This window comes from Tupaia chinensis, unplaced genomic scaffold, assembly GCF_000334495.1.
Source record: "Tupaia chinensis unplaced genomic scaffold, TupChi_1.0 Scaffold000216_1, whole genome shotgun sequence".
NCBI lineage: Eukaryota > Metazoa > Chordata > Mammalia > Scandentia > Tupaiidae > Tupaia > Tupaia belangeri.
Window position 1 is genome coordinate 956,180 of NW_006159691.1, and position 25,667 is coordinate 981,846.

General features: G+C 49.4%; 1 protein-coding gene across 1 annotated transcript in view; it reads left to right on the forward strand.

Annotated features, from left to right (window-relative positions):
• Positions 1-25,667, forward strand: part of JPH2 (junctophilin 2) — a 68,399-nt gene that overhangs the window by 16,024 nt on the left and 26,708 nt on the right. The window contains 2 exon segments of the mRNA XM_006147593.2: positions 10,637-10,817; positions 10,819-11,352. Coding sequence (XP_006147655.2) covers positions 10,637-10,817; positions 10,819-11,352 — 715 coding nt within the window.

Below are 25,667 nucleotides of genomic sequence, written 5' to 3' on the forward strand. Positions count from 1 at the left end.
TTGAGTCCTGGACCTGGTGGCTTGTGCTTGGGTGCCAATATCCCAAAGGGAGGAAGACATGAGGAGATGGGATAACAGCGTGACCCATGAGGGCACAGGGCATGTTTTCTGCGTTCCCTACTTCTCTCCATCTCTCTCCTCCCAGCAAGTAAAATTTGGCAAGAATATTTTTAAAAAATCATGGTGCTAATACCTGTATCTGTTAGTTTTCTTTTTTCTTTTTTTCTTTTTTTGGAGCGGTTTTTGCTATAGGGCACGTGCGCTCGCCAGAAAGACAGAGAGAGATAGATAGACAGACAGCGAGAAATCACCCCCCAGGGGGGATGGCCATGCCGCAATCCCTTCTCTTCCATTCTCCTCCTGGGATCTTGGGCACACACGCACACGCGCCCGGCGTGAGTTTAAGCCACCGGGTCTGAGATTTGAACTGTGGTCGACTACAGGGGAGTCCAGCGACATAGCCATTACGCTAACTGCTGGTCCCTGTATCTATTAGTTTTGTTTCTTATCTTCTTTTTTTCTTTTTTTTCCCTCTATGTAAGAGAAAAACCCAAAGTCTGGGTGACTTAAACGAGTATTTCCCAATAGAAATATAATTTGTATTATGTATATAGTTAAAATTTTTTTGATAGCCACATTTAGAAGATAAAATTTTAATAATTTGATCCAAAATATTATTTCTGCTTGTAATCAGGATGAAATTATTAGTGAGATATTTTACCTTCTTTTTTGTGCTAAGTCTTTGGAACCCAGTACTCAATAATCCTTTGTGGCTAATGGCTACCACACTGGACAGCACATACTTAAACAATAAGGGTAATTGTGATCTCATATAATTAAGACTCCAGAGGTGGAGCAACCCCGGGATTGGCTAAATTGGAGGCCGAACAGCATCAACAAGGACCCAGGTTCCTGCTGCCTTTTTACCCTGCCAGTTAGAGAGTCAGCTTTGTTTTCAACTGGCTCCCTTTGTGGTCCCAAGATGGCTGCTGCAGCTCCAGGACTCACCTTCAGATGCATCAACATCCAGCAGCAGATGGGGGTGTGTTTCTCTGTATGTTTCTCTTTATAAGAACAGGGAGCTCTTTCTTGCCATCCCCCAGGCCCCACTCTCCAACCCAACTCACTTTGCCTCTGTCTCAATGCCAGATCTCATCACATGCTTGTGGTTAATCCAATCACTGGCAAGAAGGCAGACTCAAAAGTCTGGTTTAGAGAAGTCAGAATTTACCCCTTGAGTTGGAGACAGGCTTGCCCTTCTCTCAGCCCACAGAGGAGGACTGGAAGCTAGAACACAAGTGAGGTCCTATCAGCAAAGAAGCTGTTGTCTGAAGTGGGTTTCATGGAACACAACCCTCAGCAGATGCCCTACCAAAAAGGTCTTCTGGTTAAATGGCATCCGCTCGTGGAGAGTCATGTACCCAGGAGTGCGTGAAGGGCCCAAGTAAGTCTCATGGTAAGGAAACCTCTGATTGTATTTAACTTTGATCTTCTAAAACTTTTAAAAATATATTTAATTTTACTTATTATTAATATTTTAAAATTTCCTATAGGGCACATGCACTCACCAGAGAAAGAGAGAGAGAGAGGGAAAATGAGAAAACAAGCTGCAGGGTCTGGGACTCGATCCACAGTTAGCCATGTGGGAGTCCAGAACCTTAACCACCACTCCACCTGCTGGTTCTTCTAAAATGTTCTTAACTCCAGAACTATTGGGTCATCAGAAAAGTCATGACTCATTTTTGCATAGAAAAATACATCATGACTTCTCTGACAACCCAATAGCCTCCCCCCCTGCCCCGCCATGATAAAATACATTAACACAAGTTTGGAGAAACACTTTGGAGCTCTTGCCTTAACAAGTTATTAGTTTGCACAACAGAGGAAATCTTCCCACAGGCTGTATGTCCCCAGCTTGACCTCATACAGTCACAACCAAATGACCTGCACCAAACGTGTTGGGACAATTCACACAGACCACAGTGAAGATGGGGAATCCAGGGGCTCAGGCACAATCATCTTCCTGAAAAAGAACAAAAAGTACAGTTTCCTCCTTTCTAAACGTTTCCAGACCTTGGATTCACACCTACAGGGAACCTTCACAGAAGGTCACTTGCCGAAGGAATTGGCACGTGGTTATTCACTTATTTTTCTTGCCTTCATCTTGATGGTTCACCTGTTTTATTCCCTTCCTGAGATGGCCAGATCTTTCTGCCAAAGTAAATGTATCCAGACTGATGTTTAAAACCACATTAGAAACCTCCTACTCAATATTATCAATACCAGTTGAGATTTCATTAATCAAATAAGTCAGTGTAAGCAGAGAAGCAAAAAATGATACATATATCTTATCATATAAATTTTCATCTAAATTGCGTACATATGTATTTGATCTTTATTTTCCATTCACTAATCTTTTGATAACAAGATCTTCATGGAATGGAGTTTCTCATTATCATTCTTATGTTTAGAATGTGTAATCTACAACTTCTGGTTTCTTTAAACTTAAAGGCACTGGGTCCAGCAGATGGCATAGTGGTTCAGGCGCTGGAATCTCACAAAGTTCAAGTCCCGGACCTGGCAGCCTGAAACTCATGATGGGCATGTGTGCCCAAAATTCCTAGAGGAGAATGAAGGAGAAGGGATTGTGGCATGGCCATCCCTTCCTTTGGGGTATGGGGGTTATTTCTTTTTATCTCTCCAGTAAGTATATAAGTATATGTACACTATAGCAAAAATCTCTCAAAAACAAAACAACAAAACAAACATGCTGGTGTGTATGTGTGTGTGTGTGTGTGTGTGTACATGCCCCAAATCCTGAAAGGACAAATGAAGGGGCTGCAGTGTGACTGTGTTGCATGAGGGGTACTTTCTTCTCCCCCGCCCCGGTGAGCACATGTACCCTCTTGCAACACACCACCATCCGTGTGCTATGGGTATCCTAGTTAGTGTTAGCTGAGTGTGCTGGTTCATTGGTCAGCAGAGAGGCTTTACAGCTCTCAGCCCAGATCGTATATTAAAACGATCCCAGGCACTTTTAGGAACTCCAGTGTCCATATTATTTAAGTCATAATCTCTGGCCAGGAAGGTGGGTCTTGTACTGTAGGTGGCTTCCAGAAACAATTCTGTACTGTGTATTTAGGGATATGGAGGTGGGTGCTCAGCATTTTTCTGCTCCCAAGGACAGAATCTCTGAAGCCTTTTCTCTGAGTCACGGATGTGCCCAAACCAGCAAAATCTGGGGATTCCAGAGCACAACCATGCTTTCTCACAAGTTCCAGATATGGGTGGAATACTGGAGCTGGTCTTGTCCTCTCCCTTTGGATTTTCTCTCTCTCTCTTTTTTTAATTTTGCATAGGGCATGTGCACTCACCACATGAAAGCGAGAAATTGCTTCCCACAGAGCACAGTCACGCTTCTCTTCCACCCTCCTCTCAGGACTTTGGACACCCATGCACGTGCACCCAGTGTATTTCTCAAGTCGCTGGGTCTGGGAAGTTGAACAGCCAACTGTGTGGGATCCAGCTGTCTTAACCACCATGCCACTGGCTTACTCCCTTCAGGTTCTTTGTCTTTCCTGGCTCCGTTTCATTTTTTCCAGGTAATCCATTCTGGGCCAGCTTTTCTGGGCGAAGATGCTGACCTGCCATGCCAGAAAGCTAGCCTTCATCGACACCTCCTCTGTGCCAGGCACTGTGCTGGCTCTCTCACATGTGGCTCATTGAATCTTCGTTTCATCAGCCCTCCCTGCTCTGGGCCACTGAAGACCTGACCCATTGTCCCTTGTTGAGACTCTGGATGCTTATTCTTTGAGTCTGTCCCTTGCACTTGGCTCCAGATGGGCGGGGGCTGTGTCTAGTTCAACTCTGCATCCCTAGTGCCCAGCACAACAAACTCCAGTGAATGAATGATGTAGGTGTCGTTACCTCCATTCACAGAAGGCAGGCTGAGACCCAGCAATAATTGAAGCATGATTTAGAACTGCTCAGTGTCAGAGCTAAGGTGACCGTCCATGCTAATCTGTGTTAAACTGAGAGGGCAACTGCAGGAAGAAGGCTCAATTCAGGCTTCCTTCCATCCAGGAGCCCTGTCTGAGAGGACTGTATTTCCTTTGTGGCCTTCTCAAGTCTTTTGTGTGTCCCCTAATAACTCCCAGGGTTTGAGCTGCTACGTGGAGACCTGGACGCCACTGGCAGCTATAGGTAGGGAAGGCTTTGAGTGAGCACTTACTGCACTCTGAGTCATCAGGGAAAAGAGATGTGGTTTGTGTCCCTGGAAAAATGTGCCATCAGGGAAAGAAAAAAAAAGAGTCACAGGTCCCTCAGATGTTACTGAGGGTTTCCCTGGGCCTGGGATTGTGCTAGACACTGGCGTCACAGTGGAATAAGCAAGACACAGCTCCCTCGTGCTTGAAAGTCAGAGGCAGGCAGGGAGCTTATAGCGAACAAGCGATCACGGTCAGTGTTTAACCACGCTTGGGGAAAGCGTAAGATGAAGGGTGGCATGACTGCATATGGCTATTCCCAGAAGAACTCAGGGGATAGGGCTCAGGAAATCATCCTGGATGAAGTCACATGTAAGCCAAAGCTTGAATTATCAATAGAAGTTGGCCAGGCGAAAATGAAGGAAGAACATGCCATGAAAAGGGGAAAGCATGTGCAAAAGCCCTGGGGTGGGAAGGTGAGCGTTCAAGATGAGGCAGGCGAGGTGGACAGGGACAGCTCACACCAGGCCTATGGGCCACTGAGGATCCTGGTCCCTTCCCTGAGAACCACGGGAAGCCCTCCAGATTGACAAGTGCGAGGGCAGTCCGAAGGCTAGCAGGCACCTCCTTCCCTTCCCTCTTCAGATGCATTCTTCTTGTCCCGGGGGGAACTCTCTTGTCTTAGAGTCGGGCTGGGATGGCCCAGCCCTTGGCTTTCTCTCTTCTCAGGGCCTGTCCCTCCCAGCCTCCCCTGGGTGTCTGTGCCTCCTGCCACTTGCTTGTAAGTTTCCTAATATAGCCTGGCTGTTTCCTCCCCAACCGGTGGCCAGGAGCTGCTCTCCTGTTGCAATCTCGGTTTTTCTTGGGTTTAAAGGGACCTTGTCAGCTCTTCTTGTGCCAAAGTTAGGCTAAAGGTAGGATGGTTGATTTAATTTCACAGACTTGCCCAGCCAGAGATTAGATGTCCCCTCTCTTCCCCAGTTACTATCTTCTCTGCTCTGTTCTCATTCACGTTCCCCTCTTGTGTCTTTTCCCTCTTTCCTTGGAGAAGTGGAAGGGGCTGAGCGGGACTCGGATGTGAGCCTGGCCCTGGCCCGTTTATCAGCTGTGCCGTCTTGTGAGTCCTCGATCCTTGCTGGACCTTGTGTTTTTCTCATTGGTAAAATAGGAACCCTAAAATGCCTCTCCAGTCATTTTCACAGAGCGATTTTCAGATGGATAAAGCAGAAGGAAGGGAATACACAGTCATGGGATGCACGCCGCTCTCTCGCCCATTCCGCGAACACTCATTGAGTGTCTACTTGCTCTCCTCCAGGCACTGACAGAAAAAGAAATCCCTCCTGTGATGGAGTTGGTGTGCCAGCGACAGTGATGATCAGTAAACACAAGGAAAGGCAAACTATGTTGAATTTTACATGCTGTAGTCAAAGTGAACAAGGGAGATATAGAACCTCAGGGGGCGGTTACAATCGCGAATAGTGTGGTCCGGGAAGAGGCTTGGCTGAAGAGAGGAGTAAAGACGTGATCGCGGGGGAAGTGAACCATGCAGTTACCTGGAGGCAGAACATTCTAGGCAGAGGGAACAGCAGATGCGAAGGTCCTGAAGCAGGATGATGGCTAGGTGGGTGGACAGGAAAGCCGGGAGGTCATATCTGCATCTCCCTCTATGAGATCATGCCCAGTGTCTCCATGTCTCTCTGACTTTATGGCTACAGTGGGGTGAGAGAAAGGGGTGAATGGGAGGAGATGGTGGGGATGAGATCGGGTGGGCCTTGTGGATCGCCAAGGACTTCAGCTTTTTCAGAGCAGTGTTGCAATCTCCTTTATTACACTGGAACAGAGACCCTTTGTGGTGTTAGGAATGGATTGAAGGGGCAAGGGTGGAAGCAGGAGATCAGTGTGGCAGCTGGTGTGAAAATCCAGGTGAGAGAGAATGGTGGCCACCCTCTAGTCCACATGGGGGTACTGAGAAGTGGCCAGATTCTTCGTTTAGAAAGTAGAGCTGATGGAATTTCCTGGTGGATGTTTGCAAAACACCATGCCACTCGGTTGTTGTACCCTTAAACATTTTAATTGCCAGTGGGTGCATGCATTTGCAGAGAAACACAGAGAGACAAAGAGACAGAGAGAGACTGGGAGAGAGAGAAAGCACTCCCCATGGGACATGGTTGCACCAGGATCATTTCTCCTCCATTTCTTCATTGCATCAGGATTTGGGGGCATGTATGCGTACATACCTGGCATGTTTTTCAAGCCACTGGAGCTGGGATTTGAACTATGTGGTTGGCCATGTGGAATCTAGCTCCTTTAACCACCAGGCCATAAGGCAGCCCTCCATAAAAGTGTATTTACATTTTGTTTATTTACTTTAAAAATAATGTTAGGGGTCAGCAGGTGGCATGGTGGTTAAGGCACTGGACTCCAACACGGCTGACTGCAGTTTGAGTCCTGGACTTGGCGGCTTGCTTTCTCACTTTCCCTCTCTCTCTCTCTCTGGTCAAACTAAAATAATAATAATAATAATAAATAAAATTGAATAAATAATTCCTTAAAAAATAAATATTATCAAGGTATAAGTTCCATACAATAAAGTGTTTGATGTATACGTCAGGACAAATGTATACACCTGTGTAAACTACTAGCACAATTAAGATAGCAAACATTTCTATCTGTTCAGAGGGTTTCCTGGGGCCCCTTCGCAGCTGATCCCACCTACCCTCAGGCCCTGGTGACCACAGATCCACTTTCTGCCTCTATCACTTAGATTTTTTAGGTTTTTCTAGACTTTCACGTAATTGGCATCATCAACTTGGCCCTCTTTTGTCTCTGATTTCATTCACCGAGAATGTTTCTGAAACCTATCCACGTTTTGGTGGGTGCAATCTGTTCCTCTTCATTGCTGATGAGTATTTCACTGCGTGGGTGTACCACCGTTTATTTATCCACATACCAGCTGATGGACGTTTGGGTTGTTTCCGTTTTCTGTGGTCTTGTTTTTAATCCTCAAGAAAATCTTGGAAAGTGGGTACTGTTTTTCCATTGTCCAGGTAAGGAAACTGAGATCCGGTAGAAGAACTTGCACAAAGCTGCAGAGCTTCGGTTATATTCGAAACCAGGTTGTCTCCGATGCCCTGTGGCATTCTGCCCCTGCCTCCTACCGAGCGTGATCGCAAGGCCAAGAGCTTGGAAAATAGAGCCTATTCATTTTCCATCGGTTCAGCTCCCCATTCTGTCATCCTTTGTACCATCTTCCCATTTCCTCAGGTTGACTGGGACCCTAGTTCAAATTTCAAATTCCAGTTCTGTTCTTTCCTCACTGTGTACTTTGGGCAAGTCATGAAACCTCTTTGAACATCCATCTGCCCATGAAATGGAGGTCACATCTGCTTCTCCCTCTATGAGGTCATGCCCAATGTCCCCATGTCTCTCTGACCCTTTCACAACTGATAGTCAATGATCCTTGGTTTGTCATGGCTGGTCTTTGAAGAGGGGAGATTCCAGATGTTCCTCTCACACCTGCTGCACAGAAGGCTGGAAGTGTAAGGGGTCCTCTCCAACAGGTTAAACTGGGGTTTCCAGTGGCAAGGCCCAGGCATCCATCTGCTGTTGTTTTTAAAGGTTCCGCTGGTACCTCTAATGTGCACCAGGACTAAGCGCCGTGGGTCAGAGTGTGCGCTCTGGCATGAGGTAGACCTGAATTTGGATTCTGCTCCCTTGACCAAGCCGCTTAATCTCTCAGGGCACCAATTTCCTCTCCTGGAGATGAGCATAATCATGGGGCGTGCCTCACAGGACTGTTGAGAGGTTCAGGTGGGCCCTTGCCATTGTACATGATCCTTCATGGGGATTCACAGTGCAGAAAGGGCTGGGATGGGAGAGGGGGTGGACCTGAGCTAGAGAAGCCAGTGCTGGGAGGGACCAGTCAGTGGAACGTCAGCCCATCTCCAGAGTCACAGGGCCCCGATTTCTAGAAGCTCAGCATCTCAGAGTTAGGTCAAACCCTGAGAGCTTTCTACTCAACACATCAGCGGCCTTGGGACAGGGAGCTGCCCAAGTTTACCCAATGAGATAGTTTCTGGACTGGGTCAGCCAGTCATTGAGCAGGTATTAATGGAGCCCATCTATGTGCCAGGCCCCATTCCAGGTTCAGGGATACATCAGAGAACAAAACAGAAAAGATCCCTGTTGTCATGGAGTGTCCATTGTGTGTGTGTGTAGTGTGTGTGTGTGTGTGGGGGGGGCAGGGAACAGGGCCCTGGTGGTGGTGTGGGCAGAATGTAATTGAAATAGAGTGGTCAGGGTCAGTGAGCAAAGCACTGAAGGATTTCAAAAGGAAGAGAGTTCCAGGCAGAGGGAACAGCGGCTGCAGAACCCAGAAGGAAAGCAGGGCTGGTGGGTGGAGCTCGCGATTCCCTTCCCTGGTTGGTCGTTTCTGTCTCCAGGCAGCCTGCTCCTGGCCTGTGTTGGGAAGAAGGCCACTTGGTTTTTGTTAACCAGGGGAAGGCACTGGCTTGTGTTTAAAACGAGGGCACTGACTTTTCACCTCCCTGTCAGTGAACATATGTGTCTTGCATTGTTCTGCACGCGGGAGGTGCAGAGATGGTGGCAGAAAATGAAGGGAGAGAAAGACCAAGACAGTGGCACAGGGGTGCGTGTGCACGCATGTGTGTGTACACACAAGTCAGGGGTGATAATGAGCTGCAGGTGGCTGTGTGACGTTGAGGGGGACATCTGTCTCCAAGGTGACATCTGAAGCTGTAGGGGGAGGGGAAGGGACTGGAGGGAGGTGTGGGGGTCAGCAGGACATGGACGCAGTTAAAAACCGCTAGATGATGTGGTCGCCAGGAAGAATGCAAGAAGGTTTGGATGGAGCCCTGCGGAGGCCACGTGGTAGGGTGGGGTGAGGGGTGACGTTATTTTGGCAGCTTCGATTCAGCTAGTTCATCCAGCTAGGTGACCTCGCACACCAGCACAACTTTGTGGAATCATAGTAAAATACACATCTTTGCTTTCAAGTTTTTTTAGATACATTAACTCATTTAAACTTACAGATAACACTATGAGGTAAAGGCAATTATTATCGTTGATGAGAAAGTTTGGGCACAGAGAGGTGAAGTCAGTTGCCCAAGGTCACACAGCTTAGAAGGGCAGAGGCAGGATTTGGGGTCTGAGCCCCTGACCACTACTCTATGCTTCCCTGTACTCACACAGGACCCGAGTAGCCTACTGACATAAACCGTCTCATCCCGGGCACTCACGGACTTGTGCACACGCAGGCACTTGTGCCGACGCCTGCTGGTACACAGCTGCACACGGATGGTCTTACGTGGCCTTACGTTCCACTAATGTCCACAACTTACACAATCGCTCAGCCTCGAGGGCTTCATGTTAATTTGTACTTTGACATTCAGATGCCCTTACACACTCAGAACCTCAATTACATCCTCAGTGTCACCCCCATAGGACCCCGGCCAGTCACCACCTGCACACATTGCCTGGCACACTCATGATCTCATATAGTCCAAAGACACTGCACACCCAGGAAAGTCTCTTGCACATACAGCCTTGCACAATCACACTCTCACAGTCCCGAACGCTCCAATATTCACACTACACACTACTGTGCAAACTCACCTTTTTACCCATTCCTGACCTTGAATATTTGCATCAGCTGGGACGCTGGGATAACGGCGCATGCGTGTGACCCTCCCAGCCTGACAGAGCCTTGCCTGTTCACAACCTGGCACCCGGGCCCTATGACTGTCTTACACCCTCACTCAACTGTACTTGTCCGTGCATGCCAAAGACCGTGCATATTCTCATGGTTTATGTCCCATTCTGTCACACTCACCTGGTCTTGGCTGTCCTCTTGTACATGCTGCCTTGCACACTCCCACAAGTGCAAGTAGTCACAAACTCACTGCCTTGCACACTCATGCCCTTGCACATTCATTCTCTCCATGTGACCCCAAGTCTGGACACACTCATTGAAATGCACACTCACAGAGCATTCCGATCACACTTGAACATTCTGACTCACCCATGCTCACCCTATCTTGCACACTTGGGACTTTAGTATGTTCCCACCAATGAAACATTCACACCAGCTGGCAGACTCCGGGCTCGTTCACTCGTGTCCTTGCACACCACACACATTCCCAGGGCGTGCCTGCTCAACAACTGACACTCTGACTCACACGCCCTCGCCTTGTCTCGCACACTTGTGCCTGTCAGGTTCCCAGTGAGCGAACTCCTCCTGGCTTGCCCAGTAGTGTTCTTGCACACTCCTGATGACCTCGCAAACCCACAGAAACATTGCACGTGTTGCCCCTCAGATGCCTTGCCCACTCCAGCGCCTGCACACCCAGGTCACTGTGCACACGCGGCGCCCCCGACTGTCGCCCCCTGACGCGCCTTCTCCTTGCCCACAGGAACGTACCAAGGCCAGTTCACCAATGGCATGCGCCACGGCTACGGGGTGCGCCAGAGCGTGCCCTACGGGATGGCCGTGGTGGTGCGCTCGCCGCTGCGCACGTCGCTGTCGTCTCTGCGCAGCGAGCACAGCAACGGCACGGTGGCCCCGGACTCGCCCACTTCGCCCGCCTCCGACGGCCGCACGGGCGCCCAAGGGCGGCCTGTTCCAGCGGGGCGCGCTGCTGGGCAAGCTGCGGCGCTCCGAGTCGCGCTCGTCCCTGGGCAGCCAGCGTAGCCGCGTCAGCTTCCTCAAGAGCGACCTCAGCTCCGGCGCCAGCGACGCCGCCTCCACCGCCAGCCTGGGCGAGGGCGCCGAGGGCGCCGACGAGGCCGCGCCCTTCGAGGCCGACATCGACGCCACCACCACGGAGACCTACATGGGCGAGTGGAAGAACGACAAGCGCTCGGGCTTCGGCGTGAGCGAGCGCCCCAGCGGCCTCCGCTACGAGGGCGAGTGGCTGGACAACCTGCGCCACGGCTACGGCTGTACCACGCTGCCCGATGGCCACCGCGAGGAGGGCAAGTACCGCCACAACGTGCTGGTCAAGGGCACCAAGCGCCGCGTGCTGCAGCTCAAGAGCAGCAAGGTCCGCCAGAAGGTGGAGCACAGCGTGGAGGGCGCCCAGCGCGCAGCCGCCATAGCGCGCCAAAAGGCCGAGATCGCCGCCTCCAGGTAGGACCCGGCTGTGGGCGGTTGCCATGGGCCTCATCCGGAGAGGAGTTCCGGGGCAGGGCCACAGAGAAGGCCATTTCTCCAAGCTTGTTTCAGCTGTTACCATGACGGTCCTGTGGTGGGATGAGTTTCCCAGGACTCAGTCTCTGAGATGGCAGCTAGTGGGGAGCAGAAGTCCGTGGGGAGCAGACTCGGGGCCAACACTGTTGGAGAGAGAAGGAAGCAGGATTGGGCCGGGCTGCCATGCAGTCTCCATAGAGTCTTCAGCTCACCGCGAGGGGTCCTCTGCAGTGGGGATGGCCTGCCAAGTTGCTCCAAGCCGTGGTGAGGGAACTAGATCTTCATATTCTCTGCATTGGCTGCAGCTACCCTCCAGAAAGGGGCACACCCTGGGTCTGGGTGGCACTCTTCAGCCAGAGGCAATCCCTGGACAGGGCCAACAGCTGATGGCAGCTGGCAGCTCTCTGACCAGCTGGGGATGGAGGAGTAAGTCCTGTCCTGAAGGGGCATCTGTGTGGTCCATCACAGTACCTACTACAGTTCTGGACAGTATTGCTAGTCATTGTCACCATTTAATGACTTTGTTTGACAGACGTGAAAATTGAGGCTTAGAGAAGGAATATAATATGCCCAAGACCACTTAGCAAGTGGGAGAACCAGGGCTTCAGCCCCTAGCTTTCTGATTCTAAAGCTTTAACCAGCACATCTTGCTATCTCTAAACTTTGTAGACTTTAATTGCCATGAATGTGTGAGCAATTAATCATTAAGTGGGAAAAGAAGGTATAGGTGATTTTTTCAAGACTTCTTGATTAGAAGCTGCTGGGATATGAAGGCTTGTCATCTCCAAAGCTCATGTTGAAATATGATTGCCATTGTGATAGTATTAAAAGGTGGGACCTTTGGGAGGTGATTAGGCCATGAGAGCTCTACCTTCATCAGTGGGATTAATGGCATTATAAGAGTGAGTTCAGCTCTCTGCCTCTTGGCCCTTCCACCTCTTTCCATGAAAAGATCCAGCTTTCCTCCCTTACTGAGGATGCAGCCTGCAAAAGTGCTATCTTGAAAAAAGAGCGGCCTCACCAGACACTGAGCCTTCTGGTGCCTGACCTTAGACATGTCAGCCTTCAGAACTGTGAGCCAATACATTCCTGTTGGTTATAAATTACCCAGTCTCAGGTCTATAATAGCAGCACAAATGGACCAAGACAGATGCAGGGCCAGGCTTACGTCGAGGTGATCATATGATTTATTGTCTAAACCTTGACACGTTTGTGAGTAAAGGGGAGCACTTTTTAAAAATAAACTTTTACGCTAGAATAACTTTAGATTTATAGAAAAGTTGCAAAGATAGTACAAAGAGTTCCTATATACTTTCCGCCAGTTTCCCCTGATGTGAACCTCTCACATTATCACGGTATGTTTGTTAAACCAACACGGGTTCATCTCACTGAACTCCACACCTCACTCGTTTTTCCATCTAATGTCTTTTTTCTGTTCTCGGACCCCGTCCAACTGTACCGTCTCCCACAGTGCAGCTGTCAGATCTCCTTGGTCTCCTCTGTCTATGACCGTTTCACATTTTCTCTCTAGTTTTCATGATCCTGACAGTTTGGAGGAACCCTGGTCAGATATTTTATGGAATGCCCCTCAGTTTGGGTTTGTCTCATAGTTTTCTCATAATGAGGCTGAAGTTATCCACTTGGGGACGAATGCAACAGGTGAGGTGCCCTTCTCATCACATCATGGTGTGTGATCGTGACATGACGTAGCAGCGGTGATGTTGACCTTGATCACTTGGGAAAGGTCACGTCTGCCAGATTTCTCTGGTTAAAGTTACGGTTGTTTCCCTGTGCATACTCCATCCGTTAGCATCCAGACATTCAGTTCAGTCCACCCCCAGGAGGGAGAAGGGCCTGGAATTAAGCTTCGCCTTTTGGAGGAAGGTCTATCTATCTATCTATCATCTGTCATCTATCTATCTATTATGTGAAATTTTCTGTGTGAAATTTTTTCCCTTCTTCCAGAAAGAACATTTTAAATAATTACACAAAATGTATCTGGTCATAATGGCTGTCAGTCTGGACTGTCCTGGGTTACCCTGGCACATGGCAGAGCAAAGTAGGCAAGAGCCCAGAGTCTTGATTCACAAGATCGTAAATAGGAACTCTGGGTTTTCTACTGAAGAGCTGTGTGACCTTGCCCAAGTTACTTCACCACTCTGAACCTGGGATCCTCTTTCCTCATACCCTCCTTGGAAGGGGTAGATGAGCTAATGCCTATGAAATGCTGGGCACCGGGCGGCCAGCAGTGAAAGCAATCCTCGAACGTTTATGTGGTGAGGAAATAGAAGGTCAGGGAGTTGGAGGGTTTCCCCATTCTCTCCCCTGTGAGAGGCAGGCTCTTGTTCTTCTCTGCCCCCACGTTTTCCCTGCCCTCCTCGTTCTTCTTGCTGAGGTCTGTGCCCATGAGTGAGAGACACTGGGCTCCCATGGAGGTCATCAGGCCCACACCTGGAATTATGTCCTGAAAGCAGTGAGACGTTGGTATCTAGCTTCCTGCATGCTGTGTCACTGCTGCCAGGGTGCTGCAGGGGTGCCTGGTGTGAGGCGGGAGTCCCCTACGCCTTGGGTGGTGCCATGTAGGGGCTGGCTGCCTGGCTCGTCTCAAGCTCAGACTGAACTTCCAATTAAGGGAATCTTTGAGTCAGGAGGAAAAGCAGGATTGTGGTCTTGTCTTCCCCAGAGCCTTGTCCCCCTCCCAGGGCTCTGGTGAGTAATCTGGCTGCAGAGGGCCAGGCGGCACCCCCGACAGCCTCCTCCCGCCCAGACAAGCCTGGGGTTTGTATCTGCTGTGGCTCCAGATCCTTGCCCTGGGTTTCTGTGGAACTTGTCAGCTCAGAGTCTGTGATCAGGACATCTTTCCCAAGAGAAAGTAGAATGCTGAGATGTCTCAGCCCCCTCGAATGGGTTATGGATGGAAGATTCTAGACCTGCACTGTCCAACATGGCAACCACTCGCCATGTGCGGCCCGTGAAAACTTGAAATGTGCCTTGTCTAGATTGAAATGAACTGTAAAGTCCACCAGGATTTGAAGATTTAGTGTGAGGAGAATGTAATTTATTAATAATGTTTTAAAATCTCTAACCATCTTATTTACTTTATTTATAATAGAGAACACATGCACATATATGCAAGGCAGAGAGAAAGGAAGAGAGAGAAAAAAACCCTCAACGGGGCCTGGTCATGCCGCGATCCCCTTCCCACAACCCTTTGGCTCGTCAGGATCTTGGCACACATGCGTCCCTGGTGTGTTTCAGGTCAACCAGCCTGGGGACCCAAGACCATGGCCGGCCTTGTGGCTTCCAGCTCAGCAGTTTGTACGCTATTGACTGCACTACAGAGGCTGGGCCTAATAATTGTTTAGAAAGTCCTAATATATTGAAATCATTATCGTTCAGATATATTGGGTTAGATGAACTATATCATTGAAATCAATTTTCCTTGTTTCTTTTCATTTTGTTGAATGTGGTTAGCAGAACACCTAACCACATCTATGTGACTTTCACTATGTTTTTATTGGACAACATTGCCCAAGACCCATTCAGGGTCCTCAGGGATGGTCCAAGTGGGAAACTGAGATATAGAGAGGGATAAAGCTGTACCTGCAGTTGCTAAGTGGTTGCACTGGAACTAGATTCATGTCTTCTGATTTTGTGGCTAAGAACCCTTTTTGCAATGCCTTTTAAGGTCATGGATACTGGGTCGTGGAGGGAAGATGGGATGTCGGGGGAGGTACCTAAACTTTGCTGGTTGTCATGCCAATGCCCTGATAAATGACTCCCTGCTGGAAGGAGCACAGAGAATGGTTATGAGTGAGGCTTTGACTTTGCCTCTCGCTCGCTGCGTCTTGTCTTCGCTCCAGACTGCGGTTCCCTCGTTTCCAAAAGGAGAACAATGCTATCTACCTTGAGGGGTTTTCACGAGGTTGGAGCAGTGCCTGTGTATGGAGCGCTCAGCCCAGGGCTGGCAAGTAGGAAGTGCCCCCCATAAACGTTAGTTGCTGTTGTTGTTGTCTAGTGTTCTTGTTACTCCTCGGCAGGGTGCTCCAGGGTGTGATGTTCGCACCCTCTGAGTTGGTATCAGGGTGGCGTCATTGAGCTGGTCTGTCTTATGCCCTACCCCTTCCCCTTTTCCATCTCCTCCCAGACAGACTCTGGAAACTCCCAAGCAGAGTGCAGGTTTAGAGTTGGCTTTGCAAGTTCCCGGCGGGGCTGAATTCCTCTGCTGAGCAGGGGCCTGTGTGGGACAGCTGCTGGAACTTGGGCTGTGGCATTAGTTGGATCTAAGTTTGAATCTGGGTACAGCCTCTTACATGCTACGTGACCTTAAGCAAGTGAGCTCACCTCTCTGGGGCTCGCTTTCTTTCAGTCAAGCAGGAATTATATTACTTCCTCCCTCAAACTAACTGCAGAGAGAAAGGAAGCAGCTTATGGAAAAGACCGGTGCTTTGAAGGCAGGCAAGGAGGTGTAGGCTGCTGTTAGGAATCACGTGTCATTCTGTACTGGTCCGAGAGTCTCCTGGAGGATATGATCACTGGAGGGAAGGCCCTTCGTGCTCTCACTTTCCCTGCACATGTGTTTCTAAAACGCTTACCTCCTGCATGCCACAGTTCCAGCTTTTGCTACTTCCACATACAACCTCGACCTCTCTTTTTAATCTTCATCTTTAAATAGGCTTACTTAAAAATACTGAGTTGCATTTATTGAAAAGGAAGACTCTCAAATCGTTGTCTATAGGAAACCAATATCACGGAAGTTCTGAAAAACAGAACACTGTTAGTCAAGTCAAATATCACGGAAGTTCTGAAAAACAGAACACTATTAGAGAAGTCTGAGGTCAAGCCATTGAGAACTCAAGGCGTTGAGCCCAAGGTCCATTCTCTTTTTGCTAAAGAGAGACACTGGGGCCGGCCTCATAGTACAACAGCTCTTCTGCCTGTGCAGAGGAAGCCAAATAATTCTGCATGGCTGACTTTGGTTCAAGTTCTGACGACGGGGGTTGGAAAAATATGCTAGGCAGGCTCACGCCCCCAGGATCCCGAAGGATGGTGAAATGAAGGAGCAGCCAGCTGTGGCGTGATCAGGCTGTGTTGGGGGTGCTTTCTCACTCTCTTGTGCACACATCCCTCCTGGGATGAAAAAGAAAAGAGACATTGGCAAGAGACTGACTGGTGTGAACAAGCCGTAGGCCCCTAGCTGCCTCTTTTTCCTTGACTAACAAGAAGAATGAGTTTGGTATCATTTCAGACTGTGACTTCTTACTGCTGACACTCATTTCCAGCACTGCCAGGGGATACAGGCTGGTCACTTAAAACTCATGCTGGGCGCGTGTGCATGTGTGCCCAAAATCCCAAGAGGAGAATGGAGGAGAGGGGATTGCAGCATGGTTATTCCCCCAAGGAGTGATTTCTCACTTTCTGTCTCTCTCTGTCTCGAGTGCATGCACCCTATCCAAAACAAATCTCTCTTAAACAAACAAACAAATACTAACTTCTTAAATCCTCCAAACAACCCTACGAGAAAGCTACTTTTATTCCCACGTTACAAATGAGAAAACTGAAGCCCAGACAGATTAAGTAGCTCAGACAGGGTTATACAGCTGAGTAATGCATAGCTGGGTGCTGAAACCAGGCAGCCCAATTCTAGAACGCTCTTAGCTGTGATCTGACCTCTGGTCGCATTTCATTCACAAACTTTGATTAGCACATACTCCGTGCCAGTCTTGTGCTGGGGCTTTGGGCACCCAGTGCTGAATCTGTGTGGTCAACCTCCTCCGGACAATCACAGCCTAGTGGCAAAGACAGATGGACACTGGATCCAGTCCGTGGTGGAGTGGATGGAGAAATAAGCTGCAAAGGCCCAAAGCAAAGATCTGTCAACTGTCCCAGGCTGGTCTGGGCAGGCTCTCTGGAGGCAGCCACCTCTGGATTGGAGCTTGCCAGGTGGTGAAGAGGAAGAGGAAGGTTGTTCTAGGTAGAGGAACTAGGATGGGCAAAGGCACAGAGGTAGGATTGTGTCTAGGGTATTTTGGGAGCAATGAGTCATCGAGAATGCTGGAATGTGGGGGGGAAGTGTTAGGGATGAGGCTGGGAAGGCAGCCTAGGCCAGGTTGGGAAAGAGGCAGGAGCCTAATGTTACAAACTAAAAGATTCTGGGGCCAGGCAGGTAGAAGCTAACTTGGGAAAGATGGTGGGACCCAGGGGCTCCACAAGTTGTTTGGAGAGGCTGTGACTTCCTAGCCGCTGCTGAAGCTGCCTGCAGGGTCATGGACTCAGCCTTAGCACTCCGGCGATTTTTTAAGAGGGACTGGAGAGTGACATTTTCATATAAAATCTTTGTTTTGATTTCTTATTATGGGAGAAAATTAAGCATATATAAAAATAGAGACTTGGATAATAAACAGCCATGTGCTCATTAACTGGAAGTGTTAGCAATTTGGCCATATTTGCTTCCTCTTTTATGTATGTATGTGTATATTTCCCTGAAATAGTCAAAAGTACATTCTAGGTATCTTGAGAGAATTCACCTTAAAGATGTCAAATGCACCTCTGAAAGATGAGGGCATTTCCTACACAACCCCAAAGAGATCATCATATTAACCAGGGCAACCATAATTTCCCATGAATGATTTCCTCCTCAAGTTTTTACAGCGCCTTTAGTTTCTTTCTTTTCAGTGTTGTGGTGGATTAACCCTTTTGTCTTTATGTGATGTCCTTTTCTGACTCTAGTATTTTCTTTATATGAAAGTCTATTTTACCTGATACTAATATAGCTACTCCTACTTTCTTCTGATTAAGGGTTGCATGGTATATATTTTTCAATCCCTTTACTTTCAACCTACTTATATATGAAGTGGGTCTTATAGATAGCATATAGTTCATTTTAAAATAATTATTTAAATTTTAATTTGTTACTGTTTTTTAAATTTTATTCATTCTTATTTTTTTTGAGAGGTTTTTGCTATAGGTTGCGTGAGCTTGCCAGAAAGACAGAGACAGAGAGACAGAAAGCGAGAAATCACCCCCCCAGGGGGGATGGCCACGCCGCAATAGTCCATACCTCAATGCCTCCCCTCCATGTCTCCTTTATTTCGAGATACTGGATATTGCAGCACATGCCTGGCGTAGCTCTCCAGCAGCCAGGTCTGAGACTCCAGCCGCACAGTTGATCATGTGGCTGTGACTGCTTTAACTACCGGGCTACAGGCTGGCCCATGCACCTCTACTGCTGTGCAGTCGTTTTCCAGTTCCCACATATGCGTGAGAATATGTACTGTTTCTCTTTCTGTGCCTGGCTTATTTCACTTAACATTAGGTCCTCCAGGCTTCCCCCATTTTACCTAGAATGACAGGCACACACAGCCATACATCATATACACATTTATATGTGTACATGTATATATATGTGTACATCACTGTACATCACTACATGTATATATATATATATATATATCACTAAGTATATCACATTTTCTTTGTCCATTTGTTGATGGACATTTAGGTTTATTCCATGAAAGAGTTGTTTTTTTTTTTTTTTAAGTTTGCTGGAGGGCATGTGTGCTCGTTGGGGAGAGATGGGCATGGTGAAAAGCACCGGATGGTCATGCCACTGGCTGGTCCTCCATGTAAGAACCTTATGGTTTTAGCTCTTACATTTAGGTCCATAGTTCATTCTGAGCCAGCGTTTGTGATTCGGCGTGAGGCAGAGTGCTCCACTATGTATACGCAGTTGTCCCAGCTCAGTTCGTTGGAAACACAATTTCTTCCCCATTGAATTGTCTTGACATTCTTGTCAAAAATCAACTGATCATAAACATGAGGGCTCACTCTTGTTTTAAAATAATTACTTAATTTTATTTATTATTACTGTGATTTTTTTTGAGAGGTTTTTCGCTATAGGGCATGTGCGCTCACCAGACAGAGAGAGACATAGAGACAGAAAGTTAGAAATCACGCCGCAATCGCTTCTCCTCCATTCTCCTCTCGGGATCTTGGGCACGCATGCACATGCACCCGGCGTGAGTTTTAAGCCACCGGGTCCAGGACACGAACCGTGGTCGACTACGTGGGAGTCCAGCGATATAGCCATTACACTAACTGCTGGTTCCCTTATTACTGTGTTTTCATTTGCCCGAAGAGAGACGGGAGTGGGGGGGAATAAGAAAGCAAGCCGCCAGTCAGGTACTTGAACGGCAGTCGGCCATGTGGGAGTCCAGCGCTTTAACCATCACACTCCTGCTGGTCCGGAGGGCTCATTTCTGACTCTCGGGTCTATTCTATTCATCTGCGTGTCCACCCTTATGCTAGAAGCTGGTCTTGATTACTGTAGCTTTGCTCTAAGTTTTGAAATTGAGAAGTGTGAGTCTTCCAACTTTGTTCTTCTTTTTCATGATCCTTTTGGATATTTTGAGTGTCTTGCATTTCCACATAGATTTTAGCTTCAGCTTGTTGATTTTCGCAGAAAAAAAAGACAATGTAGCTGGGAGTTTGGTAGGGATTTTGCTGAATCTATAGTTCAGTTTGGGGAATACATATTGTTTTCTTAACTATTTGAGGTCTTCCAACCCAGGAACATGGAACATATTTCCATTTATTTAGGTCCTTACCTTTTTTCAATGCTGTTTTGTTTTTAAGGGTATAACTTTTGCATGTCTTTTGTTAAATTTATTTCTGAGTGTTTTATTTGTTTTGCTGCCACTATAAATTGGAATTGTTTTCTTAATTTCACTTTTAGATTGGGAACTACGTTCTAAACCTATCTTTATGTAGAACCCTTCCCCTTTTTCATTTGATTATTTTCATTTATTATATTTTTATAAGTTTCTTTCTTTCATAACTAAATGCAAAAGAGAGACAGTGAGAGGAGGCAGCACCTGCAATGGGTCTTGAAGTTGCAGTCTGCCCTGGCCCCGGATCATGGGTGTAGGTGTGCCCGGTGTACTCAAGGGGTCTCCGGTTACAAACCCGGAATCTTCCCATATAGATCAGCCTCACAAAATATCACTTTTTACCATTGCACCGCTGTCTGGCCCCTCTTTCCTTTGTTAATGACGTGATATTTCCTGGATTTGTGGGTGAGTCCTTGTGGCATGTGTTGTAAGTGTGTGTGTATGCCTCTGCAAGGGACAGACTCACGGCAGTTGCTGTCAAAATATAAGTTTGGTGGACTCTCCAAAATATAAGTTTGGTAGACTTTCTCTCTGTCTCCGGCTTGCCTCTTGAGAGTGTTGTATATCCATTGAGTGGGATTAAACTCCTTAAGGAAGGATTTGATATGTTGGAAACACCTCTAGCCCCAGACTCCTGCTCTCCATCACATCTTTCCTTGTCCAGATGGACAAAATCCCTTTGTACCTAGAATCTAGACATTGGGGTGAGTAGAATTTCCTGAGCTATCAGAGCTGGATTCTGGAGACAAACACAAGGCAGCTGTGACTCCAAGGCTGAGCGGTCTGGGGAGAGAGGGGTGATTTGCCTGGGTCCCTGGCAGCAGGGATATGCTGGAACTCTGGGGACAATGTGTTTGGGGGCACCAGGCCTTCCAAGCTTGGAGAGTAGAGAAGCAGAGACGAGATCCCATGTGCCCTCATCGGTCCTCGGAAAGGCTGGTCGGAGCTGAAAGGTACCCTTTAGGGGGACAATGGCTAATGTCCTCATTTCACAGAGGAAGAAACTGAAGCCTGGAAAGGGGCAGAGACCAGCCAGGACCATGCAGTAAGGTTGGTCAGAGCAGAAGGGCGTGGCTGGAGGGCAGGGTGACAGAGGCTCTTGCGAAACGCCATAGCTCAGGTCACATTCAGTCAGTAAAACTGGAAGAAGCCAAGGCTCGGCCAGGTGGGAAGGGGCATTTAATCTCCCTGTTCCCAGCCCCATAAACTGTGCCGAGGGTCCAGCTCTGGGCTGCTGCACCCTTATTTTCTAGCCTAAATAGCAGAGCAGAGAACAGAAAGGCCAACAGCCTGTACTTTTGGGGGAAGATGCCTCTCCCCTCTATGCAGGGGTTTCCCCATTTCCCAGGGAGGCCAGTGCTTGCCCTGGTCTTGGTATCTGAGTTAAGCACCAGGGACTAAGGAGTCAGCTCTGGAAGGCCCTGGACACAAGAGTGTTGGGATGACAGTTAATGAGAATGGCAGCGGCTGCCATGGGGTAAGTGCTGAGAGCCCAGGCTCTGGGCGAATGTCCTGGCCTCTAGTTCTGCACACTTGATGGCCCTGTGGCGATGACATCCTCCTAGGCTTTCTGTACCTCTGTTTCTTCACCTCTAAGATGGGATTCATGAGAGAATCCGGCTGGGGCATGCGAGAATCAGGTGGGCATTTGTAATGCACAGTGTTTAGGACAGTGTCTGGTACAGAGTGAGGCATCTCCCAGTGCCCTGTGGCCACCTTCCAGGTTCTACGCTGAGGCTCTTTCTAATTTTTTTCCAGGTTTTCTATAGGGCATGTGTTTCTGCCTAAGAGGGATAGAGAGAGAGAGGGGATGTGAGAAATCCCCCTGCCATGCCACTCCCCCCCCTTCCCCCGCCGGGAGATGGCTGTGTTGCAGTCCCTTCTCCTCCATTCTCTTCTTATGATTTTGGGCATGCTACACACATGCCCAGTGTGATTTTCAAGCCACTGGTTCTGGGACTCGAACCATGCGGTCAGTCATATGGGGGCCAGCTCCCTATCCTCCACATCACCTGCTGGCGCCCTGAGGCCTTTTCTGTGCATTATCTCATGTACTCCTCATGGAGGAGGTGCTGTTTATTATATCAAGACACTTCACAGATGAGGAAACTAGTCCACACTCATGAATGGCCTACACAGCCAGGCTTCAAAGTCTCTGGTCTAGATTTGACCCTCTTAATCCTGGGTGGAAGAGAGAGCCTTCTGGCTCTAACATTTCGGGTCACTGTCCTGGCAGTCTGATGTCATGTGGCTCGACTCTGGTGCCTGGCGCAGCAGTTGGGACCGTAGGCCGGGCAGACTGAGGACTCAAGGCTCAAGTCCTGCTCTGTGACTTGCCCACCGTTTGTCCTTTGTCCTCTGTGAGCTACACTTTCCTCGCCCATAGAATGACGGCAGTAACAGCCCTGCCTCCTGGGGTCACGGAGAGGACCGACTGAATGAGACGAAGCGTGTTAAGGGCTTTGTGTGAACGTGCTCGGTCTTCTAGCTCAGAGGCCGAGGCGAGTGGAACCTGATGAGGCTAGCGGACGGGCTCCTCTTCCGAGCCTCATCCTTCCCCAAGTGCTGTTTTGCTCCCCTGGGTTTCCAAAGCCTGGTCCAACTTCCACTTGACTTCCCGAGTCCACACCAGCTGGTCCTACCACTGGGAGGGGAGTTAAAAATAAAGCCCATCTTCAAATCCTTCGTAAACACCCAGCACTCTAATAATAGCCCCTCTGCAACAGGTCTTTGGAGCCAGGCTGGGCCTGAGGGCTGGAATTTGGCAAGGCTGGTTCTCCAGCCAGGCCCAACAGAGGCCAAGCTGGCACGTCACCTCGCCCTGCCTGCCGCGGTCTGGTCCCAGGGGAACCAAGCACCTCCTATGTGTCTGTAGCCCCTGCTCTGTCTTTACTGCCCCCCGCCCCTCATACTTCCCCACTGCAGAGGTCCCTCCCTGGTCCAAACTTCTCTTCCTGTTCCAGACTCTTCTCCACACAGCAACCAGAGTGACCTTTTTTTCTTTTTTTTCTTAAAGAGATTTTTGCTACAGGGCTTTTGCATTCGCTAGAGAAACAGATAAAAAACGAAAACTCACCCCCAGGGGGGATGGCCACTCTGCAATCCCTTCTCCCCCATTCTCCTCTTGGGATCTTGGGCATGTACTACATGCACCTGGCATGAGTTTTAAGCCGCTAGCTAGGTCCAGGACTCGAACTGTGGTCAACTACGTGGGAGTTCAGCAATGTAACCGTTACAACATCTGCTGGCCCAGAGTGAGCTTTTAGGGATGTCAGCCTGGATCCCAGACCGTGGTGCACTCTCTGTGGGGCGACCCACAGGGAAGGTTCTGAGTTTGCCTCTGGAGATCTTCCTGAATTAGCTGCGCACCTGTGTGCCTGTGGTCCAGGGCTGGGGGAAGGGGAGTAGGTTGCTACCTGAGGACCCTATTGGGGGGCTCTCTCTCCGTCTCTCATGCTCTCTCGTGGAAGAAGTAAATGAACTTTTAAAGAAATGGCAGCCTGGCCACACCCCTCTGGCATATAGTGCTTCCCATGAACCTGAGATAAGGATGGGGTGCAGGTAGTCTATTCTGAGGTGATGCCAGGAAGGAGGAGGTGACAGGCAGTGGGTGGGAGCATGGGCCAGCGTGGGGGATGACAAGGCAGTGTAATGTGTGTCATTGAGGCTTCGCTGCAGCAACAGGGACTGGGTTCGATTGGCTCCTGTGTCCCCCACACTGGCCATCTGAGGGATGGACTGCAGCTCCAGTCCCTCGGTCGCTGAAAGCCTCCCTGGGATGTGTCTCTCTCACTTCCGGGTTGTGCTTGCACTCGGGGAGGGGGTGCAGGGTCCTGCTGGGACCTCAGAGCCGGCTCTGGGCCATTGGCAGACAACTACACTCGGGTGGGAGCTGGCCACGCTGCTGTCTGACCCTCCGTGGAGCTGGCCTCCATGGCTGGGGGTGCAACCAGGGGTAGGCTGAGGAGACAGGAGGTGGGCACCAGCTGTCTGCTTTTAGGTGACATTCCAGATTCCTTACCTGGACCCTCAAGACACTTCCTGTCTGGCTCCCCTGCCAGCCCCATGTCATGCGGTTGCCCCACCACTCACCCTCAGCCACGTTCTGCCCACGATTATTCCCGTTCTTGCCTGCAGCCCTTGCCCGTACTGTGCCACTCCTGGTGATGCTTTTCCTGCACGCTTTACCTCAGTAACACCTGCTGGCTCGTCTGGCTCTGCTCGGCGCGAACCTTTCTTCCTCGGGGAAGCTCTGAGCTCTTAGTCTGGTTCCCTGTTTTATGTGTCCCTGGCCCCAGGCCCCGGGTCCGAGCACCTCACATAGCACCTAGTGTGTGTGTGAAGGTAGGGAAGCCTGGCTGAGCAGCTCGTCCAGCCTCACACTTAATAATGGGAAAAACCCGAAGTCCCGAGATAGCTCTATTTTACTCACTTGAGCCTCCAAACACATTCGGCTGATTCCTGTTGAGACCCTCCTGTGTGCCAGGTAGTGTTCTGGGCTCTGGGGGAAGAAAAGATAAAGATCCTGGCCTTCATGTGTTTCCATGCTAGCTGGGGAGACAGCCAACATGGCTGACATCTGTCAAAATAAAGTCCGTGCTGGGGCAGGTTGCCTTTTAAATCAGTGGTCACAGCTGGCTCCGTGATGCAGTGGTAATGGGCTGCTCAAGAGATGCCAGCTCCCACATGGTGACTGGGTTCCAATCCCCTGCCGGGTCAGCCTGAAACATGCCAGGCGCCCTGCAAATGCTCACCAGCCCGTGGACTGAAGGACCGGTGGAAGGCGAACCCGGCATGCCCAACTGCGGAGCGTGCTCCTTGCTCTCTCTGTCTGTCTCTCTCACACGCATGCACACATGCCCTATCGTGGATAAAGGAGAATAACACATTTTCTTTCCTGAGAGATGTTTACTATAGGAAAAAATCTGGCATGCGTTCACCAGAGAGACAGCGAGAAATCGCCCCTTGGGAAGATAGCCACACCGCAATCCCTTCTCCTCCACTCTCTTCTCAGGATTTTGGGCCCACACTCCCTGGGGCCCTGTGTGACTTTTAAGCCACCAGGTCTGGGATTCGAACCAGTCGGCTTTTACTATAGGAAAAAATCTGGCATGCGTTCACCAGAGAGACAGCGAGAAATCGCCCCTTGGGAAGATAGCCACACCGCAATCCCTTCTCCTCCACTCTCTTCTCAGGATTTTGGGCCCACACTCCCTGGGGCCCTGTGTGACTTTTAAGCCACCAGGTCTGGGATTCGAACCAGTCGGCTTTGTGGGAGTCTAGTGCCTTAACTACTATGCCACTTGCTGGCCTAGTATTAGTCATTTTAAAAATGGTCAGGGGTGGCATGATTGAGAAAGCCCTCGCTGAGACTGAGGAAGAGACAGACATGTGGAGGTGGAAGAGCTGGCCAGGGTGATCCCTGGGGAAGAGCAGCTGGGAGTGAAGAGCAAGGGTGAGCCCAGCAGGCTGTAGGGACAGCAGGGAGTCCAGTGTGGCGAGGTGGAGGAGAGGGGAGCACAGTGGGAGGAGAGGAGGCTGGGAGTGTGGGTGAGGTGGAGCCCATCACTGTGCTGTCCGATCTGG